Source organism: Pleurodeles waltl, chromosome 4_1 (assembly GCF_031143425.1).
Source record: "Pleurodeles waltl isolate 20211129_DDA chromosome 4_1, aPleWal1.hap1.20221129, whole genome shotgun sequence".
NCBI lineage: Eukaryota > Metazoa > Chordata > Amphibia > Caudata > Salamandridae > Pleurodeles > Pleurodeles waltl.
In genome coordinates this window covers 746,001,227-746,028,667 of record NC_090442.1, presented here as the reverse complement: position 1 = coordinate 746,028,667, position 27,441 = coordinate 746,001,227, and the positions used below count along the sequence as shown (strand labels likewise).

At 44.0% G+C, this 27,441-nt stretch overlaps 1 protein-coding gene across 4 annotated transcripts in view; it reads left to right on the top strand.

Moving 5' to 3' along the window:
* Positions 1 to 27,441, top strand: part of IMPDH1 (inosine monophosphate dehydrogenase 1) — a 357,871-nt gene that overhangs the window by 302,935 nt on the left and 27,495 nt on the right. For all 4 annotated transcript variants that reach the window (XM_069229367.1, XM_069229368.1, XM_069229371.1 and 1 more), the window contains exon 14: positions 13,890 to 13,973. In XM_069229367.1, the coding sequence (XP_069085468.1) occupies positions 13,890 to 13,973 (84 nt within the window). The remainder of the gene's footprint in view (positions 1 to 13,889; positions 13,974 to 27,441) is intronic.

Genomic DNA, 27,441 nt, shown 5'->3' with positions numbered 1-27,441 from the left:
CACTAGATGCAGCAGATAGAGCCAGCAGACAGATGTGCACAGGAACCATCCTAAGAAGACATGCCTGGCTTAGGATCGCAGATTTCAAGCCAGAGGTACAAGCATCCATAATAAACCTGTCCTTCACAGGAGATGCTCTCTTTGGACAGGCAGTGGACAACACCCTGCAACAGGTAAAGGAGGACAACGAGATGGCAAGGGCAATGGGAACACTGCAATTCAGGGACATGCATAAGAGAGGCATCTCCAACAGAAGACCCACTAAATAGGGCACCCAACAGGGCAGCAACAACACCAACAACAGGGTTTCTGGCTCCAAGCCACACAACTCCAGGCTTACCAACAATAGCAATACCCAGCAAGGCAGCCCTTTCGAGGAAGGGCAGGAGGAAGAGGAGACCCCTCCCCCCTCTCAGGCCCCCCACCACCCCCCAAGGGTGCTGGAACATCCAGCAAAAGACTCCCACATCAAAGAAAGCCATCAGGTATCACCAGTGGGGAGCAGAATCAAAACGTTTCGCCAGGAGTGGAGAAACATAATGTTCGATGGCATATGTTGCTGCAGATACACATGTTTAGCACAGTCCGCTGCCTGGTGTTGGGCTCGGAGTATTACAAGTTGTTTTTCTTCAAAGAAGTCTTTTTTGGTCACGGGACCGAAGGACTCCTCCCTCTTCGGCTCCATTGCGCATGGGCGTCGACTCCATCTTAGATTGTTTTTTTCCGCTGTCGGGGTCGGACGTATTCCTTTTCGCTCCGTGTTTCGGTTCGGGAAGTTAGTCAGAATCTCGGAAGAAAGCGTCGGTATTGTTCCGTTCGGTATCGGGATAGTTAGGTACATCGACACCGATCATCGGAAGACTTTGGGGTAGCTTCGATTCCCCCATCGGGGCCTGGTCGGCCCGACCGCGTGCGACATCGAAGCCGATGGAACGGACCCCGTTCCGTTTCTGCCCAAAATGTCACAGTAAGTATCCTTATACAGATCAGCACTTGGTCTGTAACTTGTGCTTGTCCCCCGAGCACAAGGAGGATACCTGTGAGGCCTGTCGAGCCTTCCGGTCCAGAAAAACACTCCGGGACCGAAGAGCCAGGCGTCTACAAATGGCGTCCACGCCGACAAAACAACGTTTCGACGACGAAGAGGAAACATTCTCGGTTCCGGACTCAGAATCCAGAGACTCCTCCGTCGAACAACAACAACAAACAGTGAGTAAGACGTCGAAAATAAAAACCATTGAAAAAACAAAAGCCCAGGGGACGCCACTGCCAACAGGCCATGGCTCGACCCATAAAACCGGCGAGCCATCGAAGGCGCCGAAAAAGGGCACGCCCATAGCGAAGACACCCGACTCCGGTCGAGGAACCGCCATGGAGCAACCTCGGAGCCGAGATAGCGGCTCCGAGAAGCAAAAACAAGATGCCGGCACCGAAAAACATCGGCACCGAGACACACTGCCGAAAGCCACAAAAATTCAGTTGGTACCGAAGCCGAAAAAAGATTCTCTCTCGGCGCCGAAAAGTTCCACACCTCCTTCCTACACAGAGGAACAAGGAATAAGTGGCCAGATGCACAGGTTTGGACAAGAGCTCCAAAGTGTAGAATCAGACTACACACAAAAGAGACTGTACATCCAACAAGACACAGGGAAGATATCAACCCTTCCCCCAATAATGAGAAAAAGAAGGATCGGATTTCTCAAGGATGACGCACAACCACAAGCCAAAGTGGTTAAAAAAGTCACGCCTCCGCCCTCTCCACCACAACAGGCATCGCCGGCACAAACTCCGCCACAAATGCACTCACCAGCGCAAACTACTATAAGTCAAGATAATCAGGATCAAGACGCTTGGGACCTATACGACACCCCAGTGCCGGACAATGATCCCGATTCATACCCCACAAAGCCGTCACCGCCAGAGGACAGTACCTCATACTCGCAACTGGTGGCTAGGGCAGCAGAATTCCACAATGTCCAACTGCATTCCGATCCTATAGAGGATGATTTTTTATTTAACACCCTCTCGGCTACACATAGCCAATATCAATGTCTCCCAATGCTACCAGGGATGTTACGGCACGCAAAACAAATTTTTGAAGAGCCCGTAAAATCAAGAGCCATCACCCCAAGGGTGGATAAAAAATACAAACCACCACCCACAGACCCAGTGTTTATTACTTCGCAGTTACCACCTGACTCCGTAGTAGTAGGGGCAGCTCGCAAAAGAGCAAATTCCCATACATCTGGCGACGCCCCACCTCCGGACAAAGAAAGCCGAAAATTTGATGCGGCAGGAAAAAGAGTAGCATCACAGGCAGCCAACCAGTGGCGCATCGCAAATTCTCAAGCGCTGCTAGCCCGATATGACCGCGCACACTGGGATGAGATGCAACTTCTCATAGACCATCTTCCCCAGGAATACCAAAAAAGGGCGCAGCAAATAGTTGAAGAGGGACAAACGATCTCAAACAATCAAATCCGCTCTTCAATGGACGCAGCCGATACTGCAGCGAGAACAGTCAACACTGCTGTCACCATAAGGAGACACGCTTGGCTCCGCACTTCAGGGTTCAAACCTGAAATCCAGCAGGCTGTCCTTAATATGCCCTTCAACGAGAAACAACTTTTTGGCCCTGAAGTGGACACAGCCATTGAAAAACCTAAAAAGGACACAGACACGGCCAAAGCCATGGGTGCACTCTACTCCCCGCAGAGCAGAGGCTCTTTTAGAAAAACTCCATTTAGAGGGGGGTTTTGTGGCCAACCCACAGACACCACCAGCCAACAAACAAGAACCACACCATATCAGGGTTCATTCCAAAGGGGAGGTTTCAGGGGATATAGAGGGGGTCAATTCCCAAGGAGTAGGGGAAGATTCCAGACTCCAAAAACACCTCCACCTACACAGTGGCTTTCAAGTCACACAACCCCTTCACTCAACACCAGTGGGGGGAAGACTAAGCCAATTCTACCAATCTTGGCAGCAGATTACAACAGACAATTGGGTATTAGCAATAATCCAACATGGCTATTGCATAGAATTCCACAAATTCCCACCAAACATCCCTCCAAAAACACGCAAAATGTCACCACAACATTTAGAACTTTTAGGACTAGAAGTTCAAGCACTACTGCAAAAGGATGCAATAGAGTTAGTACCAGTACAACAAAAAAACACAGGAGTTTACTCCCTGTACTTTCTAATTCCAAAAAAAGACAAAACATTAAGACCAATATTAGATCTCAGGACACTAAATACCTACATCATATCGGACCACTTTCACATGGTCACACTACAAGACATCATTCCGCTGCTCAAAAAGCAAGATTACATGACCACATTAGACCTAAAAGATGCGTACTTTCATATACCGATACACCCTTCTCACAGAAAGTACCTAAGGTTCGTATTCAAAGGAATACATTACCAATTCAAGGTGTTGCCATTCGGAATAACAACTGCACCAAGAGTATTCACAAAATGTCTAGCAGTAGTAGCAGCACATATCAGGAGACAACAAATACATGTGTTTCCTTACCTAGACGATTGGCTAATCAAGACCAACACAGTAAGAAAGTGCACAAACAACACCACATATGTCATACAAACCCTTCACAAACTGGGTTTCTCCATCAACTATACAAAGTCACACCTCGAACCGTGTCAGACACAACAATATCTAGGGGCAACCATCAACACATCAAAAGGAATTGCCACTCCAAGTCCACAAAGAGTTCAAGCATTCCACAAGGTAATAAGTGCTATGTTTCCAAACCAAAAGATACAAGCAAAATTTGTGCTAAAACTTCTAGGCATGATGTCATCATGCATAGCCATTGTCCCAAACGCAAGACTACACATGCGACCCTTACAACAGTGCCTAGCATCACAACGGTCACAAGCACAGGGTCATCTTCTAGATCTGGTGTTGGTAGACCGCCAAACATACCTCTCGCTTCTATGGTGGAACAGCAACAATTTAAACAAAGGGCGGACATTTCAGGACCCAGTGCCTCAATACGTTATAACAACAGATGCTTCCATGACAGGGTGGGGAGCACACCTCAATCACCACAGCATTCAAGGACAATGGGACGTACACCAAACAAAATTTCATATAAATTACCTAGAACTGTTAGCAGTATTTCTAGCGTTAAAAGCCTTTCAACCCATAATAACACACAAATACATTCTTGTCAAAACAGACAACATGACAACAATGTATTATTTAAACAAACAAGGAGGAACACACTCAACACAATTGTGTCTCCTAACACAAAAAATATGGCAGTGGGCGATTCACAACCACATTCGCCTAATAGCACAATTTATTCCAGGGATCCAAAACCAACTAGCAGACAACCTTTCGTGAGATCACCAACAAGTCCACGAATGGGAAATTCACCCCCAAGTTCTGAACAATTACTTTCAAATTTGGGGAACACCCCAGATAGATTTATTCGCAACAAAAGAAAACGCAAAATGCCAAAACTTCGCATCCATGTACCCACACCGCGAATCACAAGGCAATGCTCTATGGATGAGTTGGTCAGGGATATTTGCATACGCTTTTCCCCCTCTCCCTCTCCTTCCATATCTAGTAAACAAATTGAGTCAAAACCAACTCAAACTCATACTGATAGCACCCACATGGGCAAGACAACCTTGGTATACAACTCTACTAGACCTTTCATTAGTACCGCATGTCAAACTACCCAACAGACCAGATCTGTTAACACAACACAAACAACAGATCAGGCATCCAAACCCAGCATCATTGAATCTAGCAATTTGGCTCCTGAAATCCTAGAATTCGGACACTTAGACCTCACACAAGAATGTATGGAGGTCATAAAACAAGCTAGAAAAGCTTCCACTAGACACTGCTATGCATCTAAGTGGAAAAGATTTGTTTGCTACTGCCATACCAATCAAATCCAACCATTGCATGCCTCTACAAAGGACATAGTGGGATACTTACTACATTTGCAAAAAGCAAACCTCGCTTTTTCATCTATAAAAATACACCTCGCAGCAATATCTGCTTACCTACAAACTACTCATTCATTGTCTCTATTTAGAATACCAGTTATTAAAGCATTCATGGAAGGGCTAAAAAGAATTATACCACCAAGAACACCACCAGTTCCTTCATGGAACCTTAACATCGTCTTAACAAGACTCATGGGTCCACCTTTTGAACCCATGCATTCCTGTGAAATGCAATATCTAACGTGGAAAGTCGCATTTCTCATTGCAATCACATCCCTCAGAAGAGTAAGTGAAATACAGGCATTTACCATACAAGAACCATTTATTCAAATACACAAAAATAAAATAGTTCTAAGAACAAATCCAAAATTTCTACCAAAAGTAATCTCACCATTCCATTTAAATCAAACAGTAGAATTACCAGTGTTCTTCCCACAGCCAGATTCCGTGGCTGAAAGGGCACTACATACATTAGACATCAAAAGAGCACTAATGTACTACATTCACAGAACAAAGCTAATCAGGAAAACAAAACAACTGTTCATAGCTTTTCAAAAACCACACATAGGAAATCCAATCTCTAAACAAGGCATTGCTAGATGGATAGTCAGATGTATTCAAACATGCTATCTTAAAGCCAAGAGAGAATTGCCTATTACACCAAAGGCACACTCAACCAGAAAGAAAGGTGCTACAATGGCCTTTCTAGGAAACATTCCTATGAGCGAAATATGTAAGGCTGCAACCTGGTCTACGCCTCATACATTTACTAAACACTACTGTGTAGATGTACTAAATGCACAACAAGCTACAGTGGGCCAAGCTGTACTAAGAACATTATTCCAAACTACTTCAACTCCTACAGGCTAAACCACCGCTTTTAGGGGAGGTAACTGCTTTATAGTCTATGCTAAACATGTGTATCTGCAGCAACATATGCCATCGAACTGAAAATGTCACATACCCAGTGTACATCTGTTCGTGGGATTAGTCGCTGCAGATTCACATGTGCCCTCCCGCCTCCCCGGGAAGCCTGTAGCCGTTTAGAAGTAAATCTTAAACATTTGTACATTTGTAAATAATTATTAGAAACTTTTTATGTACATACGTATTCACTCCATTGCATGGGCACTATTTATAGCAAACAACTCCAGCCTCACCCTCTGCGGGGAAAACAATCTAAGATGGAGTCGACGCCCATGCGCAATGGAGCCGAAGAGGGAGGAGTCCTTCGGTCCCGTGACCAAAAAAGACTTCTTCGAAGAAAAACAACTTGTAATACTCCGAGCCCAACACCAGGCAGCGGACTGTGCTAAACATGTGAATCTGCAGCGACTAATGCCACGAACAGATGTACACTGGGTATGTGACATTTTCAATACAAATGGATCCTGAATACGATCTGTTATGGATACTGCATTGAACTAACCACACAACATCCACAAAGACCACAAAAGGTGAAGTCCTACAAAGAAGAGGAACTGAAACAACTCAGAAATGTGGTCCAATAACTACTTTTAAAAAGAGCCATAAAACACATGCCAACACAGGAGAAAAACACTGGGAGCTACTCACCATATTTTCTAGTGTCAAAACAAGATCTAACCTTAAAACCAATCCTGGACCTCGGGTTTATAAACAAATTCATTCAAACACAACAGTTCAAAATGACAATATTGTAAGAGGTAATCCCACTGCGGCAAGAAGGAGATTACATGGCCACATTAGATCTAAAAGATGCATACCTACATATCCCCATGAACCAAAGCCACAAGAAATATCTCTGGTTTGTATTAGACAAAAGACACTACCAGAGTGTTACCCTTTGGCATAAAATCTGCGTCACATGTTTTCACCAAGGTCCTCTCTACAGTAGCGGCACACTTAAGAAGACAAGGAATCCATGTCTACCCATACCTAGATGATTGGCTGAGCAAAATCCAGGAACACATGCAAAAGGGTCATATAGGCAGTCATGCGCACATAACTCCTGGGTTTCACAATAAACCAGAAAATGTTGTCACCTCAACCAGAGCAAGTAAAGGAGCCACACTGAACTCCCAGAAAGCAAGAGTGTATCAGGTTCAGTAGAGAATAGAGGCCATCGAGAAACAGACTTGTCTGTACCAGAAGGGTCAGTTCTCTGACAGTGAGGACTGCATGAAGCTCATGGGCATGATGGCATCATGCATCCCATTGACCGCACATGCACCCAAGATTGCGCATGCGACCCATACAGGAATGGATCTGCAACAAATGGTTACAAGCCACAGAGATCTGGGAGGATATAATAGTTGTTACAGCAAAGGTACAGAGGGTGATACAATTGTGGAATCCAACAAACATAATCATAATGAGACCTTTCAAGACACCAGCACCAACTGTGACCATTAACGACGGATGCATCCCACAAAGCCCCTGAAAGTAAGTGGCCTATGGAACGACACAGATGCAGTGAAACAAATCAATTACCTTGAGTTGAAAACAGTCTTCCTTGCCTTGAAGGCCTTCCAGAACGGTTTAGATACAAACGGACAATACAACCACCATGTTCTGCTTCAACAAACACAGGGGCATAAAATCCCTCACCCTATAAAGGCTAACCCAAGACATTTGGCACTTGGTAATACAATTGTAAATAACTCTACAATCAATTTGCCTACCAGGTGAACTCAACACAGAAGCAGACAGGAAACTATCTCACACAAGCGGTTGATAAAACAAGAGGTCATCCAAAGGATCTTTAACATTTGGGGCACACCAAACACAGACTTGTTCACCACAACTACAAATGCAAAATTCCAACACTTCGCTTCCAGTTTTCCTCACACCAGTGAAAAGGGAATGTCTTGTCAATAAATTGGTCCACAGGGTGCTGGAGAAGGCCAGTCAATTGAGGCAAAGTAGACATAGTACTCAGATCTACTGGAAATGTCCAGGAGACAATTGATCACACTGAAGCCAGTAAAAGACCTACTGACAATTCAACATGGAGAAATATACCACCCAGAGCCAGCCACGCTCAATCTAGCAGCTTGGCTTACGAATACTTAGAATTCGTTCATCTACATCTCCCTTAAAGGATAATGGAAAGCCTGAGGGAAGCAAGGAAAACAAGCACACGAAAATGCTACACACATAAATGGAAAAGGTACATTCATTGGTGCACAAACAATAGAATGGACTCAAGGGCGCATCAAGACAGTGTTTATATACCCCACCCACCTGCAAGACAGCGGTCTTACTTATGCATCCCTGAAGGTACATTTAGCAACAATAATGGCCTACATGAACGGTACATTGGGAACAAGCCTCTTTATATCCACAGCAGTAAAGAGATTCCTAGTGCGATCAAAAAGGGTGCTAACACGTTGGTAACACAGCTAATGACAGAACCATTTGAACCCATGCACCAATCGAATCTAAAGTAGCTCATCCCTCAAATCACCCTCTTATAGCAATCACCTCGCTATGCAGAGTTTGCGAATTACAAGCACTGACAGTCCAGGAGCCATACTTGCAAATACTTGCAAATACACAAGGACAAGGTGGTCCTTAGAACTAATCCAAACTTCCTACCAAAGGTAGTGACAGTTCCATGTTAATCAGAGCATGCTATTACCTGCTCTCTTAAGGAGCCAAAAACACAAGCCGAAAGGGCCCTACACACTTTGGATATTCAAAGGGTTTTCCTGTACTACCTACAGGAAAGCAAAACATTTTGCAAGGGAAACCATCTTTTTGTATAATTTGCCAAAGCAATCAAGGGATCACCAGTGTCTAAGGCAACCATTGCTAGATGGATTGTTGATACCATCCAAACTTATTATGCAGAGGATGTAAAACACTTTCCTACGTGAGCCGGAGTGCACTCAACCTGAAAGAAGGGCGCAACACTAGCGATCCTAGCAAAAGGGCCCATTTTGTGCACTGCACAACATGGATATCGCCACACACCTTTGCAAAACACCACTCAGATGAACAAGGAAGCACAGGTGGGTTAGAAGGTACTACAAGACCTATTTGCCAATTCATCCACATTTCATCCCAAGGAAGGGGGATACTGCAGCATATACTAATGCACAGCATGTGAATCCTGAAAAGGATTTATGCTGGAAAACGAAATGATTCCTTATCTGTAGAAGTAGTTTTGCAGGTTGAAGAGTTTTCTTGATTCACATGCGACCAAACCACCTCCCTAGAAATGGGCCATGAAGTAAACAGGTGGAGGGGGGAAAAGGAAGAAAAGAAAAGGAAGGAGGAAAAAAGGAATCTGAATATGGCGACCACACACAGGAACTTTTGTTTAAGGATTAAGATACAGTAAGGATCCCGAGAATGTTGGACCCAACAGGTAATAGTCACTCTGGACATGATTGGTCCTTGTGACGGGCTCCCAATCCTTTGTGGCTGTCCAGGAGTGTTTTAGTGGCTGTTCTAACCTATTGGCTTAAAACTGCTGAGCTACTTGCAATGATTGATTGCATTCTCAAGAGTGAAGTACAGTGTTTTATTTTAACTTTAAAAGATCTTATCTCTGGGTACCCTTATAGATATTGGTAATTTTGGTGTCTATTTAAAGCTACATATATACTCTATTTGTATAAATTGGTGTTGTATTTGTATTGTGGCATGCTTCTTACTTATGGACTGCTTCAGTACTTCTTAAAAAGTTTTTTACATTTGTGCCTTTGATTAAGCCTGGCTGCTTGTTACCACAGCTACCCAGGACTGAGCTAAAGGTTTTATTAAAGTACCTAACTAGATGCGCTAGAGACTGTTACCTTATTATCCCAACCACGCCACACACCAATTCTCTTTCCCACAGTTACCTATATAAAGTTACCACAAAGCCAAAATAGCACTGTTTGACAGAATAACTGCTGACGCCACAAAGGAAATTTTGCAGAAGCTGCACAAGGTTAACTCATGAATGTATTTGAGCACAGTTGCATGGTAACCACTGCCTGAGCAGAAATGGTTGTTGACAGGTGGTGCTGAGGAATGTATTGTAGTACAAATGTTGCCCTACCCTCACACGTTTTGTAATGAATGTTGCTTGCCGCTCTATTTCTACGTTTACATCTCTGATGGGCCCAGTGCTGGGGAAGAGAGTTACTTGCCTTCATCAAAGTTCTTCAGCATTGTTATATTTCCTAGATTCAAATAAAACAAACTTATATCTGAGTGAGTCTGTTAGAGAATAGCATTGTACACTTGCAGGGTTTTATAGAAATTAAGTGCTCTCAGAGGCAATTGTATATGGGTGGGCCTCGTAAGAATTCAAGAGAACTGACACAATCTTCCAGGTCTAGAAACACAAATCAAATATGTGATTCCATTGGGATTTTCCATTTTGAGATTATTACAGAAGATCATGGTCTGATTTTCCACTTCTGAAGTAAATAATCATTTTTGGACTGAAATAGCTAACTGTCATGTCTTGGGACCTTTCACAGTGCAGACAATAATGATTATGAACATACTAGAAAACATACAGCAACCACTGGTTCCCATTGTATACCCTAATTCAAGTGCATCATTGATCAGAGAAAGAACTGTCGAACAATGGACTTTTCCACAGACATCGGAATAAGCATTAGTGTTCACTAAACCACCATATGCCTACTGTAAGGAAATGCCTCCTTGGCATGGTTGCCCCCTGACTTTTTGCCTTTGCTGATGCTATGTTTACAATTGAAAGTGTGCTGAGGCCTGCTAACCAGGCCCCAGCACCAGTGTTCTTTCCCTAACCTGTACTTTTGTATCCACAATTGGCAGACCCTGGCATCCAGATAAGTCCCTTGTAACTGGTACTTCTAGTACCAAGGGCCCTGATGCCAAGGAAGGTCTCTAAGGGCTGCAGCATGTCTTATGCCACCCTGGAGACCTCTCACTCAGCACAGACACACTGCTTGCCAGCTTGTGTGTGCTAGTGAGGACAAAACGAGTAAGTCGACATGGCACTCCCCTCAGGGTGCCATGCCAGCCTCTCACTGCCTATGCAGTATAGGTAAGACACCCCTCTAGCAGGCCTTACAGCCCTAAGGCAGGGTGCACTATACCATAGGTGAGGGTACCAGTGCATGAGCATGGTACCCCTACGGTGTCTAAACAAAACCTTAGACATTGTAAGTGCAGGGTAGCCATAAGAGTATATGGTCTGGGAGTCTGTTTTACACGAACTCCACAGCACCATAATGGCTACACTGAAAACTGGGAAGTTTGGTATCAAACTTCTCAGCACAATAAATGCACACTGATGCCAGTGTACATTTTATTGTAAAATACACCACAGAGGGCACCTTAGAGGTGCCCCCTGAAACTTAACCGACTATCTGTGTAGGCTGACTAGTTTTAGCAGCCTGCCACAAACCGAGACATGTTGCTGGCCCCATGGGGAGAGTGCCTTTGTCACTCTGAGGCCAGTAACAAAGCCTGCACTGGGTGGAGATGCTAACACCTCCCCCAGGCAGGAATTGTCACACCTGGCGGTGAGCCTCAAAGGCTCACCTCCTTTGTGCCAACCCAGCAGGACACTCCAGCTAGTGGAGTTGCCCGCCCCCTCCGGCCAGGCCCCACTTTTGGCGGCAAGGCCGGAGAAAATAATGAGAAAAACAAGGAGGAGTCACTGGCCAGTCAGGACAGCCCCTAAGGTGTCCTGAGCTGAAGTGACTCTAACTTTTAGAAATCCTCCATCTTGCAGATGGAGGATTCCCCCAATAGGGTTAGGATTGTGACCCCCTCCCCTTGGGAGGAGGCACAAAGAGGGTGTACCCACCCTCAGGGCTAGTAGCCATTGGCTACTAACCCCCCAGACCTAAACACGCCCTTAAATTTAGTTTTTAAGGGCTACCCTGAACCCTAGAAAATTAGATTCCTGCAACTACAAGAAGAAGGACTGCCCAGCTGAAAACCCCTGCAGCGGAAGACCAGAAGACGACAACTGCCTTGGCTCCAGAAACTCACCGGCCTGTCTCCTGCCTTCCAAAGATCCTGCTCCAGCGACGCCTTCCAAAGGGACCAGCGACCTCGACATCCTCTGAGGACTGCCCCTGCTTCGAAAAGACAAGAAACTCCCGAGGACAGCGGACCTGCTCCAAGAAAGGCTGCGACTCTGTTTCCAGCAGCTTTAAAGAACCCTGCAAGCTCCCCGCAAGAAGCGTGAGACTTGCAACACTGCACCCGGCGACCCCGACTCGGCTGGTGGCGATCCAACACCTCCGGAGGGACCCCAGGACTACTCTGATACTGTGAGTACCAAAACCTGTCCCCCCTGAGCCCCCACAGCGCCGCCTGCAGAGGGAATCCCGAGGCTTCCCCTGACCGCGACTCTTTGAACCTAAAGTCCCGACGCCTGGGAGAGACCCTGCACCCGCAGCCCCCAGGACCTGAAGGACCGGACTTTCACTGGAGAAGTGACCCCCAGGAGTCCCTCTCCCTTGCCCAAGTGGAGGTTTCCCCGAGGAACCCCCCCCTTGCCTGCCTGCAGCGCTGAAGAGATCCCGAGATCTCTCATAGACTAACATTGCGAACCCGACGCTTGTTTCTACACTGCACCCGGCCGCCCCCGCGCCGCTGAGGGTGAAATTTCTGTGTGGACTTGTGTCCCCCCCGGTGCCCTACAAAACCCCCCTGGTCTGCCCTCCGAAGACGCGGGTACTTACCTGCAAGCAGACCGGAACCGGGGCACCCCCTTCTCTCCATTCTAGCCTATGCGTTTTGGGCACCACTTTGAACTCTGCACCTGACCGGCCCTGAGCTGCTGGTGTGGTGACTTTGGGGTTGCTCTGAACCCCCAACGGTGGGCTACCTTGGACCAAGAACTAAGCCCTGTAAGTGTCTTACTTACCTGGTTAACCTAACAAATACTTACCTCCCCTAGGAACTGTGAAAATTGCACTAAGTGTCCACTTTTAAAACAGCTATTTGTGAATAACTTGAAAAGTATACATGCAATTTTGATGATTCGAAGTTCCTAAAGTACTTACCTGCAATACCTTTCGAATGAGATATTACATGTAGAATTTGAACCTGTGGTTCTTAAAATAAACTAAGAAAATATATTTTTCTATACAAAAACCTATTGGCTGGATTTGTCTCTGAGTGTGTGTACCTCATTTATTGTCTATGTGTATGTGCAACAAATGCTTAACACTACTCCTTGGATAAGCCTACTGCTCGACCACACTACCACAAAATAGAGCATTAGTATTATCTATTTTTACCACTATTTTACCTCTAAGGGGAACCCTTGGACTCTGTGCATACTATTCCTTACTTTGAAATAGTGCATACAGAGCCAACTTCCTACACCTACTTTACCCAAAAAGCTCATTCTCATACTCGAGTGTGCTCCCACACTCTTTCTTCGACTGGCACTCGACTTAGCCAACCAGGCAAAAACAATCCTCAGTGAGATGTTGGTAATCCATATAAGGCCTCAATTTGTAGAACTTTTTCCCAGCCTCATCAATTTAGAAAGATTCTAAAACTCTAGCTCTCCCACAGAGCATTTGCAAATGAACTGCAGCGGCATTCACCTGTTTGTGTTCCATATTTTTTTAGTTCTTAGAAAGGGCAATGTACATGACAATGTGCTATGAGAACTTCATGACATTGTGGCTTGAAAATTCAGGCAAATGTATTGCTGTCTTGTAACCAAGCCTCAAGTGATTACTATTTCGGTATGTATTCTAGAATTCTAGAGTTTTTATATTCACTGTGCATTTGTGGAGAATTTGTACATGGCCAGGTTTTGGAGTATTCTGTGTCTGGGTTACATTGCGTGCATGTTTATGTGGTGGTGATGTATAGATGGGCGGACTGAAGTGGGAGGTGTGTGACTAACAACTATATAAAGCATATTAACACTGCTGGTTGCTTTCCTGCAGCTCCATGATGTACTCCGGAGAGTTGAAGTTAGAAAAGCGGACCATGTCAGCCCAGGTGGAAGGAGGTGTCCATGGGCTCCATTCGTAAGTATACAGCTGTATAATACTTCAAAGTTCTCTATTATATGCCAAGTGTATAGTCCGAGCCCTCTTAGTTGTTAAGCTATTTTCTTGTGGTTTCCATAATCTAGTCTTGGATATCACTTGAAAGAACAAGATTGGACACAAAACATCTCCAAGATTGTGCCGGGCATTCTCTAGTTGGTTATCACCTATATAACACTGGTTCAGTTTCTGTCTTAACTAGTCATACTCCTCCACCAATTAGCACTTACCAATGACTGGGAATTGCAGAGATTTTAAGTGCAAAAATCAGACATGCCTCAATCCAGTAATGTGAAGGATTCTTTTGTATATTAAGTGGTCACTCATTCCCCATGCTGCGTGTCGGCGAAAGGCATTATCTGCTTAACGCTGTCTGTTGTAAACCTAGAATCCTCAAAGATCTAGAAGTTGCTGGCAAACAGTTCCTTCTAAAAAGTACTAAAAGTGGCATGGAATTTTAAATGTTTCTCTAGAGAACCTATTACTTTTGTCACCTACCTCTCATTCATATGGTTTGAGAAATAAGTTGCACTGTGACCTTCTGATGTAGTTAGTGAATCATGTACATGCATTTTAAATAGTCACATACTTATGTGAACTTGTGCATTAAAGACCAAGAATATTGATAAATGTGTAAGTAATCATGTTAGCAATGTTCATTGCCAACAGTGCTGTAGTCGAGGGACATTTTTTTGTATTTGGAATGGCAGGGGTTTTTTCAGTACTTGATACAAGTTAACAAAGCGTGAGAAGGAAAGATATGCCGCAGAAGGTTTAGTAGGGTAAAAACAGCTCAAAGCCAGCCACTTTATTTTAAGAATACGCTCATGAAATAGTTAATTTAGTAAAAATTAAGAAAGGGTTGTCTTCTCAACAAGGCCATCAATTGAATGATATTACAATAGGTGTCAAAACCTCAGGAGGCATTACCAAGGAACTTTCTGGAATCCCTATCAGTGGTGGTTGTTAGCAATGCAGGATTAGGTAAAGGGAACTGTACTTGAAGGCGCCATAAATACTCACTCTAGTAGAGAAAAGAAACTCTGTGCTAGATATGTTGTATATGACAATTCTCTTCATTCGACTGCACTTTTGAGATTGCATTGCTTCTCTCAATATGGTGGAGTTGATTTGATGCACCATTATTTTAGCTGTTCACCTCAAAATGATCAATACAGATTGGAATTATAATTCGATTTCTTCAGCTTTTACATTGAAGACAATCTCAGCAAAATCATAACAAAATAGTTTGTAGCACATTTCTATACATTTGATATTGTGTATGCATAGTTTGCCAATGTGCAGCTAATTTGAGACAACAAGTATGATCTGTTCATTTCAAGCTTAATACAGCATTAGTTATCAAAAGCCAGGTTAGGTGGCTGGGCCAGATTTCACGTCACATCTTCCCCCTGCAGTGTCAATAAGTTATGCAAAACTATTCATATGCCACCTTTTTTGATGCAAGTCTAAAGGGAACCACCACATATTCATTTTGGTTTTTCTTTTAGTGCTTTGTTTCAGTATGTGTCGTAAGTCATAGATTTAAGATGAACCTTCAAGCACCATGCATGGTTGATTTAAATTAGACATTTTCTACTTTAGTCCTTACCTTCTTTGGTAAAAAAGCCCCTTTACCCAATCAGTTTGCTAGTTGTGATGTCAGTCTTATCTGTACTGAAGAGTATTTGCATTATGTGCTCTGTAGTTGCTGTGATATTGACTTCAGCAATGAGTACCTGAAAGGTCAAGGCACAAGCACTGTGGTGGATGAAAATGGGAGGGACAAGATTTGGGGACCACGACCTCTAAGAGGAGGTTATTTGGGGGTTTGGAAAGAAGAGCGTTATGAAGAACAATGATCTCAGAAGGGAATATCTGATCATAAGATCATCATTGAGTGAGACCTGTCCAGTAGGTGTGGGCTGAACTCATGTAAGTTGTTGTAGCGTAATTGCGTGAAATTGCACAGATTTACTTGAGCGTAATTTAGCATTTAGCACTATTATCAAAATGCACCCTTGCATCCAAAGTGAACCCAAATACTCATTTTGCGCCAAGAAATAGCTCTGAATGCATCAGAACATGAATAGCAACAGCCGTGCCACTCAAGCTAGCTAAATTTCTTGTTCATGTGATAGGATTTATATTACAAATAACTCATTACACAAACAGGTGTTATCTCATAATTTTAGGTAACTTTGCATCAAAAGAGTAACGCATAATTATTCCAGTTACTCCAGTTTAATACAAATCTCTCCCAGGCCTACTGTCAAGGCCATATGCTTTGAAGCTGATGATTGTACCCAATTTCATTTGCCAGTGAAAACCAACAGGACCCGACTGAAATGTAAAACTGCAGTAATAGGCCGTTATCTTATGAATTAAAACATGTTATACCTTTCATTCCGTTTTATGTGCAATGTGTAATTTAGAATGATTTGTTACTAGTTTCTCTTATGGGGGTTTCTTTAATGGTTGTCTTCAACTGTGGAGTTTTGAGTCAACACATCTTTTTACCACATGCTTTGTTGTAAAATATTTTTCCTTTCTATATGTCTTTTATATATGCTAATTTGTGCTTATGAAATCGAAATCAAAACATAAGTATGTTGGTTGACTTTATCGTTTTGCTATGTTTCGGAGTAGCTGTGCATCCAAACATTTCTCTGAACAGGTAATTTCTATAACTGGCCATAAGAGAGAACCATTTAGTGGTACAATTCAGGTAGCTTTTTGTGACTCTTACAACTTGTCTGCTAGCTTATCTGCTTAATGATTTTGCAATGCCCTACATCATGGATGAGGGAGGCAATGTGGGATTTTATCAAGTGTTTACGAAAGTTGCCGCAACTGAGAATGCCTTGCAGGGTATTGTTGGTTATGGCGGACTATTACTAGCAGCCTTTCAAATGTAGGACCATTTTTTTTTCTTCAATTTAAGTGGGTGGTCTGCATTTTTTTTATTTTTATTTTTGCAGATTTACAGACACCAAAGCAGTCTTTGTGGTATAGACTGACATATTATGCTAAAATCCTTAATTATCAATGTACATCATAGTTCCTGCCCTTTTTCCTAAATGCTTATGTTATTGTTTCCCTATTACTGTGTAAAGTCTTGGACCTCTATGGCTCTGCCTCTGACACAAGCAGTAGTATGCCCAGGGACCATAACCTAATAATCTCATCAATAAAGCTTCTGTTTTTAACTATGTTTTCTGTTTTCTGTTTTCTGGAGTGAAGCACGGTTTGGGTATTTTACTCCCCTGGAATTCATTCATGCTCTTGAAGTCAGAGGCACATATCTAGGGTTATGGTGTTTAAAGAAAGCTATGTGAACTGCAGGTGTTGGACATTTATGTCAGAATAAAGATTCAGTTTGGTCAGAGCATGCTTCAGAAGAGCATTGTGTAGATGTTCAGGTTCTTTTATGGCAGTTTCTAATAATTAAATGTTTAGGTTTTTAATTCACAAAGTTTCCTGTCCTCCGATTCCTGATGCCTTTCCTCATTCAGGTTGGGTACACACCATCAGTGTCCTCTGGTCAGTCTGCTCTTGACCTATTTTCAGATATTTGAATTTCTTTGCTTCCCGCATAGATTAAACAGCTCCTATACGTCTGTTTGTTAGACCTTTGAGAATGGTCATCATCCTGCATTTAATTGCAAAGCCATATGACTTACGTAGTTCTACAATTACTTTAAACATCTATTAGTAAAGCATGAAGGGACGGCACTGTTAGTTTTTAAACTTTTGAAGTTCACTGAACCTCAATTCTTTACCCTTTATTGCTCATCTGATTGTATGCTACTTTCTGTGGTTTCTTTGTGATGATATATTTACCCAAGTGCCAGGCTGCTAGTTCGACTTCAGAGAGGGTTTAATCATGCTCCCAGTACCATCAGTACATCGATGATGCCGGTTGCTGTCCTCCAGTTGGTTACAAAACTTAGATAAAGCTACCTATAACCTCCTCCTTCTTTGTTTTCCTTTAGTTTGTTATCTTTAGAGCCAATCACAGTGATAGAAATGTGATGGTTGTTAATCAGACACATTTTAAGATGCAAAGAGTACCGTTTGTTCAATTCCTTAGTCCTTTTGAGAACTTAAACCCATTTCAAATACACCTTGGAGCGTTTCATTGTTCAGAGTCATAACTTTGCCTAGACTGGACTAAAAGTGTACTAACTTATGTTGTGTTACCTGTACACTAATCGGAAGGCTACAGATTATTTTAAACAAAACAGTTAACAGATCTGTTAGACCTGAAAGCCTAGGGTGGTCATCTCCCAACTTTTTTCCTTTCTCCCACCATTTGTCTGACTGATTTTGCTGGTTTTAGGACTCTGCACACTTTACCACTGCTAACCAGTGCTAAAGTGCATGTGCCCCCCCACCCCCCCCCAAACATGGTAACATTGGTTCCTACCCAATTGACATATTTAATTTACTTGCAAGTCCCTAGTAAATGTGCACTAGAGGTGCCCAGGACCTGAAAATTAAATGCTACTAGTGGGCCTGCAGCGCTGGTTGTGCCACCAACATAAGTAACTCCTTAACCTTGTCTTAGGGCTGTCACTGCAGGGCCTGTGTGGGCAGTTTAATTGCCACTTCGACTTGGGATTTAAAACTACTTGCGAGCCTTAAACTCCCCTTTTTCTACATATGTCACCCCTAAGGTAGGCCCAGGATAGCCCATAGGGCAGGGTGCTATTTAATTAAAGGGCCCGACATGCACGTATGTGTTTAACATGTCCTGGTAGTGGAAAACTCACAAATTTGTTTTCCACTGCTGTGAGGCTTGCTCCTATCATAGGCCTGCATTAGAACTGCCCTTATATACTTTTAAGTGGTAGCTCTGAAATGAGTCACCCTGTCATGTTTAGTATGGCCAGAATTGTAATAGAAAATCCTGCTTACGGGTGAAGCTGGATTTAATATTACTATTTTAGAAATGCCACTTTTAGAAAGAGGGCATTTCTCTGCACTTACTGCCATCCGTGCCTTACTACCTGTCTCCTACCCATGCCTGGGCTGTGCTGGTTGACAACTCCCCTTGTGTATTCCACCCAGACAGCCATAAATACAGGACACTCGATCACATCTGCATTCATATGCATGCTGACTCGGTCTCCCTGGGCAGGAAAGGTGGAGGGGCTGTCTCTTACACTTCAGAGGTCAGTGGCCTGGCCTTCCACAAAGGATTGATAACACACCAGAGGGATCCTGGCAGACCACACTGGGCTGAAAGAGGAATTTGTGCACTTCAAAACCACTCTTTGAAATTTCCCCCACTTCAAAGGTATTTTTGGGTATACATACTGGGTCTCTTAACCCACCAAATCTGACACTTCTGGATCAACACCAGGACTTTGTCAGAGGGACTTACTGGCTGCCGAAAGGACTCATATGGACTGCTTTGTTGAGGACTGCTGCCCTGCTTGTTGACTGTGCTGGAGGGACTCTCTGCCTTCCCCACAAGTGCTCTCCAAGGACTTGGATTGAGCTTGCCTCCGGTTCTGAAGTCTCAGGACCACAAAGACTTACCCCAGAGAAGAAATCCCTGTGTGTCGAAAAATCGACGCAGCACCTGCGGAAATCGATGCAGCACCTGCCTCACAGTGGAAAAATCGCCGCATCACTTACTGTATCAATACAGCGCCTGTTCCTTCTACCAACACATTGTCCCTGGGCATCAATAATATCCCTGTATTGCAGTGAGGAACCAAAGCTTCTCTCCTGGAAATCGACCCATCACCTTGCAGCATAGAAAGAGAGAACGTTTTGTCTGTGCCACACCGGAAAATCCGACGCAGCAACTTATTTTTCAATGCATCTCCTCTGCGGCCCCTGTGCGTCGTTACTTATGACGCATCCCAGTTACTGTGTGTTACACGGATACAACCATTGATTCTTAAGTATTTAGACTCATTTAAATCTTTAAAAAGTGATATCTCGACTTATACATATTGGATTTTTGTTGTTTTGATCTTATTTTATTCAGATAAATATTATCTATTTTACTAAACTGGCGTGGGGTACTTTTTGTGGTGTTTTCACTGTGTTACTGTATGAGTTTTTGCACAAATACTTTACACATTGCCTTCCACATTAGGCCTACCTTCTCTGTGCCAAGCTACAAGAGGGTGAGCAAAGGATAATTTGGATTGTGTTGTGATTTAGCCTCACTAGGATTGTGGTCCCTACTTGGACAAGGGTGTATACCTCTGCCAACTAGAGACACAATTTCTAACAAGATCTAAAAGGGATTCAGTGTACAGTATTGTTTGAGACTTGGGTCTGGCTTGACAGTTCAGCTGTCTATATTCTGTAGTAACCAGTTAACTAAAATGTAAATAGCATGGGGCATTGGCTCCACCCAGAACCGCACTGCTCTCTCCTCGTGCTATTGGCTAGCTAGTCTATCATGCCATCTCCCATTAGAGATCTGTTGGAATGCGTAAAAATACTATTTTGGATCTGAAAAGTCTTATCACATTTTGTCACAGTACTTTATCTTCACTTCTCTATGCGTTCTATAATAAAAACTCTCTTTGCTTGTTCTTTCCCAGATTTAGCAAAGGAGGCATGCATGGCTTAAATACACAGGCTTCAAGCCAGAAGTTCAACAAGCGGTGCTTAATATACCCTTTGACAGGGAGCATCTCTTTGCCCTCAAGTTGACACCACACTTAAGAAAGAAACAGACACCACAAAGGCCATGGGGGCTCTTCAGTCCTAAACGCATGGGTTTTGTTTTCATCGCCCAACATACAGAGGCGGTTATAGAACATCAGCACCCTCTGACCCAAACACGTCCCAAACTAAACCAGCCTCAACCTCTTTCTCTCGAGGATCTTTTAGAGGGACATAGAGGTAACAATTTCAGAAGCATGGGTAAGAGCGCTACCTCCCGTGGCTCATCCTTCTCAGGAAAACACTGACTATATACATCTCCCCAAACCTCATACCACACCGGTAGAGGTACGCCTTCATAATTACCTCATGCAATAAACATCAGACCTATGGGTACTCTCTATTATCCAACATGCTTATTGTCTGGCGCTTACTTCCATACCTCCAAACATTGCCCCTCGCACACAGATTCTCTCTCAAAAATCTTGCCCTTCTAAAATAAGTGCAGTTTCTCCTCCTCAAATGGGCCATAGATCCTGTCCCATTACAGTATTTGGGAACAGGAGTATACTCCCTACACTTCATCATCCCAAAACGGAGGGGTCACTCAGACCCATACTGGATCTCTGACCCCTAAACCACTACATTCTCTCAGAACACTTTCACATGGTTACTCCTCAGGATGTTAGTCCTCTCCTTCAACTAGGCGACTGCATGATGGTTCTCGATCAGAAGGGTTCCTACTTCCAAATCCCCATCCACCCTGCACACCGCAAATACCTAAGATTTGTGGTTGCAGGAAAACATTATCTATTCAAAGTTTGCCCATTTTGAGGTCACAATCGCTCCCAGGGTATTTACCAAGTTCCTAACCGTTGTCGCAGCACATCACAGAAGACAGAAAATACATGTGCTGCCTTACCTAGACGATTGGCTCATCAAAGCCAGCTCAGTACTGCAGTATCAATCCCACCCTCAAACCACAGTAAACCTTGTTCACAAATTAGGGTTCACAATCCGCTTTCTCTAATCCCACCTACAACCTCTTCAAATTCAACAGTATCTAGGAGCCGTTCTCATTGTGGAGCAAGGGTTAACATACCCCAGTCTAGCCCACATTCACAGTCTCCAGCATCTTCTTTCTTACTTTCAGGAGAATCACACTTACACAGGGATGGTGGCAACCTGATTTGCCGTCTTGCCTCATGCCAGAACCACATGCAACCGCTACAACAACGTATGTCTTGTCAGTGGTCTCAGTCACAAGGACACCATCAGGATCTAGTGTTAGACTGCCAAACTTACCTCTGTCTGCAGTGGTAGAACTCCACCAACCTATTGAAAGAGCAGCATTCTCAGTTCCAAAAAGAATTATCATACCATCTGCAAATACAGATGGCACAAGAGTTTGGTGTATGCGAAAGTCTACCTCTGCATCCAAGCTACAAAACATCCAGATCATTGCAGATAGTGGTTTGGAAGTATGTGGTCACAGTTACTACAGATTTCAAAGTCTATAGAGGTTTGGCTTTTTCCACTTGCTTGTTCATGACCCCTTTTTTATAGGATCAACACCTAATGTCTATCCAACCTCTTCATTGAGGTAAATGCTTTTAAGGCTAAAAAACAACTAAATGTAGCCACTGAAATCTATTAAAGGGGCAGTAGACATAAAACAAATAAACCAAAATTTGTTGAATTTTCAAGAAATAATGACCTCACAATTAGAATTTTTATTTACTCAAGTGGCAGGAAATTATCAGACACTTAACAGGCATTGAAAAAAATGGATCAATGATAATTTATGAGGCAGTATCTTGTACCGCTTCTGTCTGTCTGTCAGCTGTTCCAAACACGTTTCAGGAGTCTCCCTTGAATATCCATTTAAAAAAAATGTCTATAAACTGTGCATCTTGCGTTGCTCCATCAGCCTGGTCCATCTGACTGTGCGAACATACGTGTACAGCTGCCATTTTCAATAACACCATGAGCATCCTGTTACTTGTATACATTCTGCTTGCTGCTTTATAATTTAGATTGGTTTCCTGTATATACTGATTGTTATGTGGCAAACTGAATGCATCCATCAGAGCAATTAAAACATATAAAATTAATTACTGCCTATATATGCTGTCATAGTACTGACTTCATAAGTCAAGTATGAGTGTGTATCTTTGTGCTGGGACCGTTTGCATTACGCTTTTATTAAATCTCAATCAAGTAACAACTGCATTAAGCATGAATAGTAAAATATGCATCAGCGAGGTGATGGATGGAATTCTTGAATTAATCTTAGCTACTGGCATTTGCTTGGATCGCGTTCCATTTCCACTTTTTTACGTCCTCCATGCCATCGTGGACAAAGGCCTGCTTTATGAAAATCACTACTGACCCTTCTCCGCGGGGGAACAGTCTGTCTTGAGCTGCCTGGCAAGGATTCTTTTAGAAGGGACCCCAAGAAACCCCAGAGCGGTCTTGTCATACTTGGGGCTTGTCAGTAGGTTGTAGCTTGAGTCCTGTGGCACAGAGAGCATGTGACCCACATCTGGGCATACTTGTCACACTTATGGTGCCAACTATAACAGCAAGCTATTGACGCAAAAAAAAACCTGGGGTAAAAAAAACACTTGTACAACTCGTAAAGCAAAAAGGGTGTACCCCCAAAGCAAGAACTTTAGATTTGAGGAAAAGGGAGGAATACAACAATAAATACTAGCACTTCCCTAGGTGGGAAGTGCTATATACTTTAATGGACTTAAATCCTATTGTGAGAAGTCCCAAATAAAAACTTTACGTGTTCATTTTATTTAACATGATTTATTTTTTTGCAATTTGTGAAAATCTTTTTCATTTTATGAAATGTGTATTTTCATACATACATTGTTTAAAACACTGTACCAATTAATACAAATGCATAATGATACAATGCACAAAAGTCTGCAAATAGATCGCCCCACCCATCTAACTCTGCCTGCCACTCATACACACTCCCATGCACTCCATATTCATCCATCCCTCAAACACCCAGAACAACAAGCCTTGTACAGTAGTCCAGCAGAGGCCATCCTTCTTTAGCCTTCCATTAATATGTCATGAACTCGGTCAACGCACGTTTTGTTGGAACTCAGATACTTTCGACTACCTTCTGCAGAACCTAACACTGGGCACCTCTGGCAAAGCCCCAAAGTCACGAGGCTGTGGGGCAACCTCACAGGGTTGTGATCACGTCACAGGGTAACAGGTGCTGCGACTGAGTCGGGTGCCACAAAGGTCAGTGTTATGACACTCCGATCTTGAGAGTTCTTGGAACATCAGTGGTGTTGGTGATGCGGGACATGCATTGTCGTGGCACTTCTGCGAGATTACGGCTTCAGGTGTAGGCGGCGTCACGGGTTCCGTGCAGCAGCGTCCTTACGAAGTCGCATGGCGGAGTCCTATGTCGTTTCACAGGTATTTTGTTACCAGAAATTCACTCTGTGGCCCAGGAACTGGAATGGCACCCTCTAACAAGCTAGAGTCCACAATAGGCAGACTCCGAGACTGGTTGGCGAAGCCTTTGCTGTCCCTGAGGCAAGTTCAGTCCAAGCCTTTGGCGATACCTCTCAAGCAGGAATGCACACAAAGTCCAGTCTTTGTCCCCTTTCACAGGCAGAAGCAGCAACTGCATGATAGCCCAACAAAGCACAGTTACAGGCAGTGGAAGCTCTTCAGCTATTCCCCTGGCAGAGGTTCCTCTTGAATCCTTGAAGTGATCTAAAGTTTGGGGTTTTGGGTCCAATACTTATACCCTTTTCTGCCTTTGAAGTTGCTCAACTTTAAAGAAAAGTCTCTGTTGTTTACAGGATCCTGCCTTGCATAGGCCTGGCTCCAGACGCACACCAGGGGGTTGGAGACTGCATTGTGTGAGTGCATGCACAGTCCTTTCAGGTGTAAGTGACCACTCTTCCCTCCACTCTAGCCCAGATGGCTCATCAGGATATGCAGGCTACACCCCTGCTCCTTTTGTGTCACTGTCTAGAGAAGATTCACAAACAGTCCAACTGTCAGTCTGACCCAGACAAGGAATCCAGAAACAGGCACAGAATGGTTTAAGCAAGAAAATGCCTACTTTCTAAAAGTGGCATTTTCAAACTAACAATCTAAAAACCAACTTCACTGAAAGATGTATTTTAAAATTGAGTTCAGAGACCCCAAACTCTTTATTTAAATCTGCACTTTAAGTATATTTAAAGGCAGTCCCCATGCTAACCGATTAGAGAGAGAGGCCTTGCAACAGTGAAAATTGAATTTGGCAGTATTTCACTGTTAGGACATGTAAAAAACACACCACTACAAGTCCTACCCATAACGTACTCTGCACCCTGCCCTTGGGGCTACCTAGGGCCTACCTTAGGGGTGCCTTACATGTATACAAAGGGAATGTTTGGCCTTGGCAAATTGGTACACTTGCCAAGTCATATTGGCATTGCAAGACTGCATCGCAAAACTGCACACACGGACACTGCAGTGGCAGCTCAGCGACATGTTTAGAGGGCTACTCATGTGGTTGGCACAATAAGTGCTGCAGGCCCACAAGTAGCATTTGGTTCACGGGCCCTTGGCACCTCTAGGGCCCTCTACTAGGGACTTACTAGTAAATCAAAAATGCCAGTTGGGGATAAACCAATCGACAATACAATTTACAAAGAGAACATACGCACTTTAGCACTGGTTAGCAGTGTTAAAGTGCCCAGAGCCCTAAAGCCAACAAAAACTGGTCAGAAAAATTAGAATGAAGGAGGCAAAAAGTTTGAGGCTGTCCCTGAAAAAAGGGCCAGGTCCAACAGTATTATTATGTACATGTAATTATTGTTAGTGTTTATGAAAATTGTGTGTGTGTGTGTATATATATGTTCGATGGCATGTGTAGCTGCAGATACACATGCTGTGCATATCCCGCCATCTAGTGTTGGGCTCAGAGTGTTACGAGTTGTTTTTCTTCAAAGAAGTCTTTTCGAGTCACGAGATCGAGGGACTCCTCCCATTTCGGCTCCATTGCGCATGGGCGTCGACTCCATCTTGGATTGTTTTTTTTCCGCCATCGGGTTCAGACAAGTTCCTCTTCGCTCCGTGTTTCGGTTCGGAAAGTTAGTTAAATCTCGGAAAATTCGACTGTATTGTTTGCGTTCGGTATCGGGTTAGTTAACGCAGATCGACACCGAATTAAAGAAGAGCTCCGGTAGCCCTTCAGGGCTTATACCCCCCGGCGGGGCCTGGTCGGCCCGACCGCATGCGTCTTCAAGGCTCATGGAACGGACCCCATTCTGCTTCTGCCCCAAATGCCATAACAAGTATCCATACACAGATCAACATCTGGTCTGTAATTTGTGTTTGTCCCTCCGAACACAAAGAGGATACTTGCGAGGCTTGTCAGGCATTTCGGTCGAAGAAAACGCTACGGGACCGGAGAGCAGGAAGGCTTCAAATGGCGTCGGCGCCGACAGGACACCACGACGTCGAGGAAGAAGAGACTTTCTCCATTGCTGACTCTGACTCGGACGAGCCCGAAACAGAGCAGACGCCGAAAACCGTGAGTAAGACAGCCCCGGCCAAAACTCACACCAAAATCATGAAGGCCCAGGGGACGCCACCGCCGGCAGGCCATGGCTTAACCCGTAAAATCGGTGACCGTCCATCGGCACCGAAAAAAGGGCACACATGTGTCGAAGTCATCCGACTCCGGTCGAGATACCGACACAGAACCTACTCGACACCGAGACCCTGGTTCCGACCAAACTCGACATTGAGATACCGGCACCGAGAGATCGGAACACCGAAACCGAAAAAAGTGGCTTCGGAGACGAAAAAGACTGTAGAAAAAGTTTCGGTACCGAAACATCCAGCTTCGGAGCCGAAAACAAGCTCCTACTCCGAAGAACAAGGCCTTTCAGCACAACTGCAAGGACATACATTTGGACAAGAGCTAAAAGCAGGGGAGCCAGATTATACACAAAGAAGGCTCCATATTCAAAAGGATACAGGTAAAATAAGAACTCTCCCTCCTATAAGGATGAAAAGGAAACTTGCTTTCCAAGACCAAGAAAAACAACCACAAGCAAAAGTGGCAAAAGCAGTAACTCCACCTCACTCTTCGCCACAACCATCACCACTCACCGCAACTGTCACCAATTGCAACACCCCCTATGATGCAATCTTCAACACACACAGGGATGAGCCAGAGTGACCCAGATGCATGGGATCTCTATGATGCGCCTGTATCAGACATCACCACCTGAAGACAGTATTGCCTACACGCAGGTGGTGTCCAGAGCAGCGGCTTTTCACAATGTGGCACTGCACGCTGAACCCATTGAGGATGACTATTTATTTAATACTTTGTCGTTGACAGAAAGTCAGTACCAAAGTCTCCCAATGTTACCAGGGATGCTGAAACACGCGTAACAAGTATTTCAAGAACCCGTCAAAGGCAGAGCCATCACACCTAGAGTGGAGAAAAAGTACAAGCCTCCCCCTACAGATCCCGTGTACATCACACAACTGACACCTGACTCAGCAGTAGTGGGCGCAGCACGTAAAAGGGCTAATTCACACACCTCTGGAGATGCACCACCACCCGACAAAAAGTCGAAAGTTTGATGCAGCGGGAAAGAGAGTTGCAGCACAAGCGGCCAATCAATGGCGCATTGCCAATTCACAAGCTTTATTGTCAAGATATGACAGAGCTCATTGGGATGAAATGCAGCACTTTATAGAACATCTGCCCAAGGAGTTCCAAAAGCGTGCACAACAAGTGGTGAAAGAGGGCCAAAGT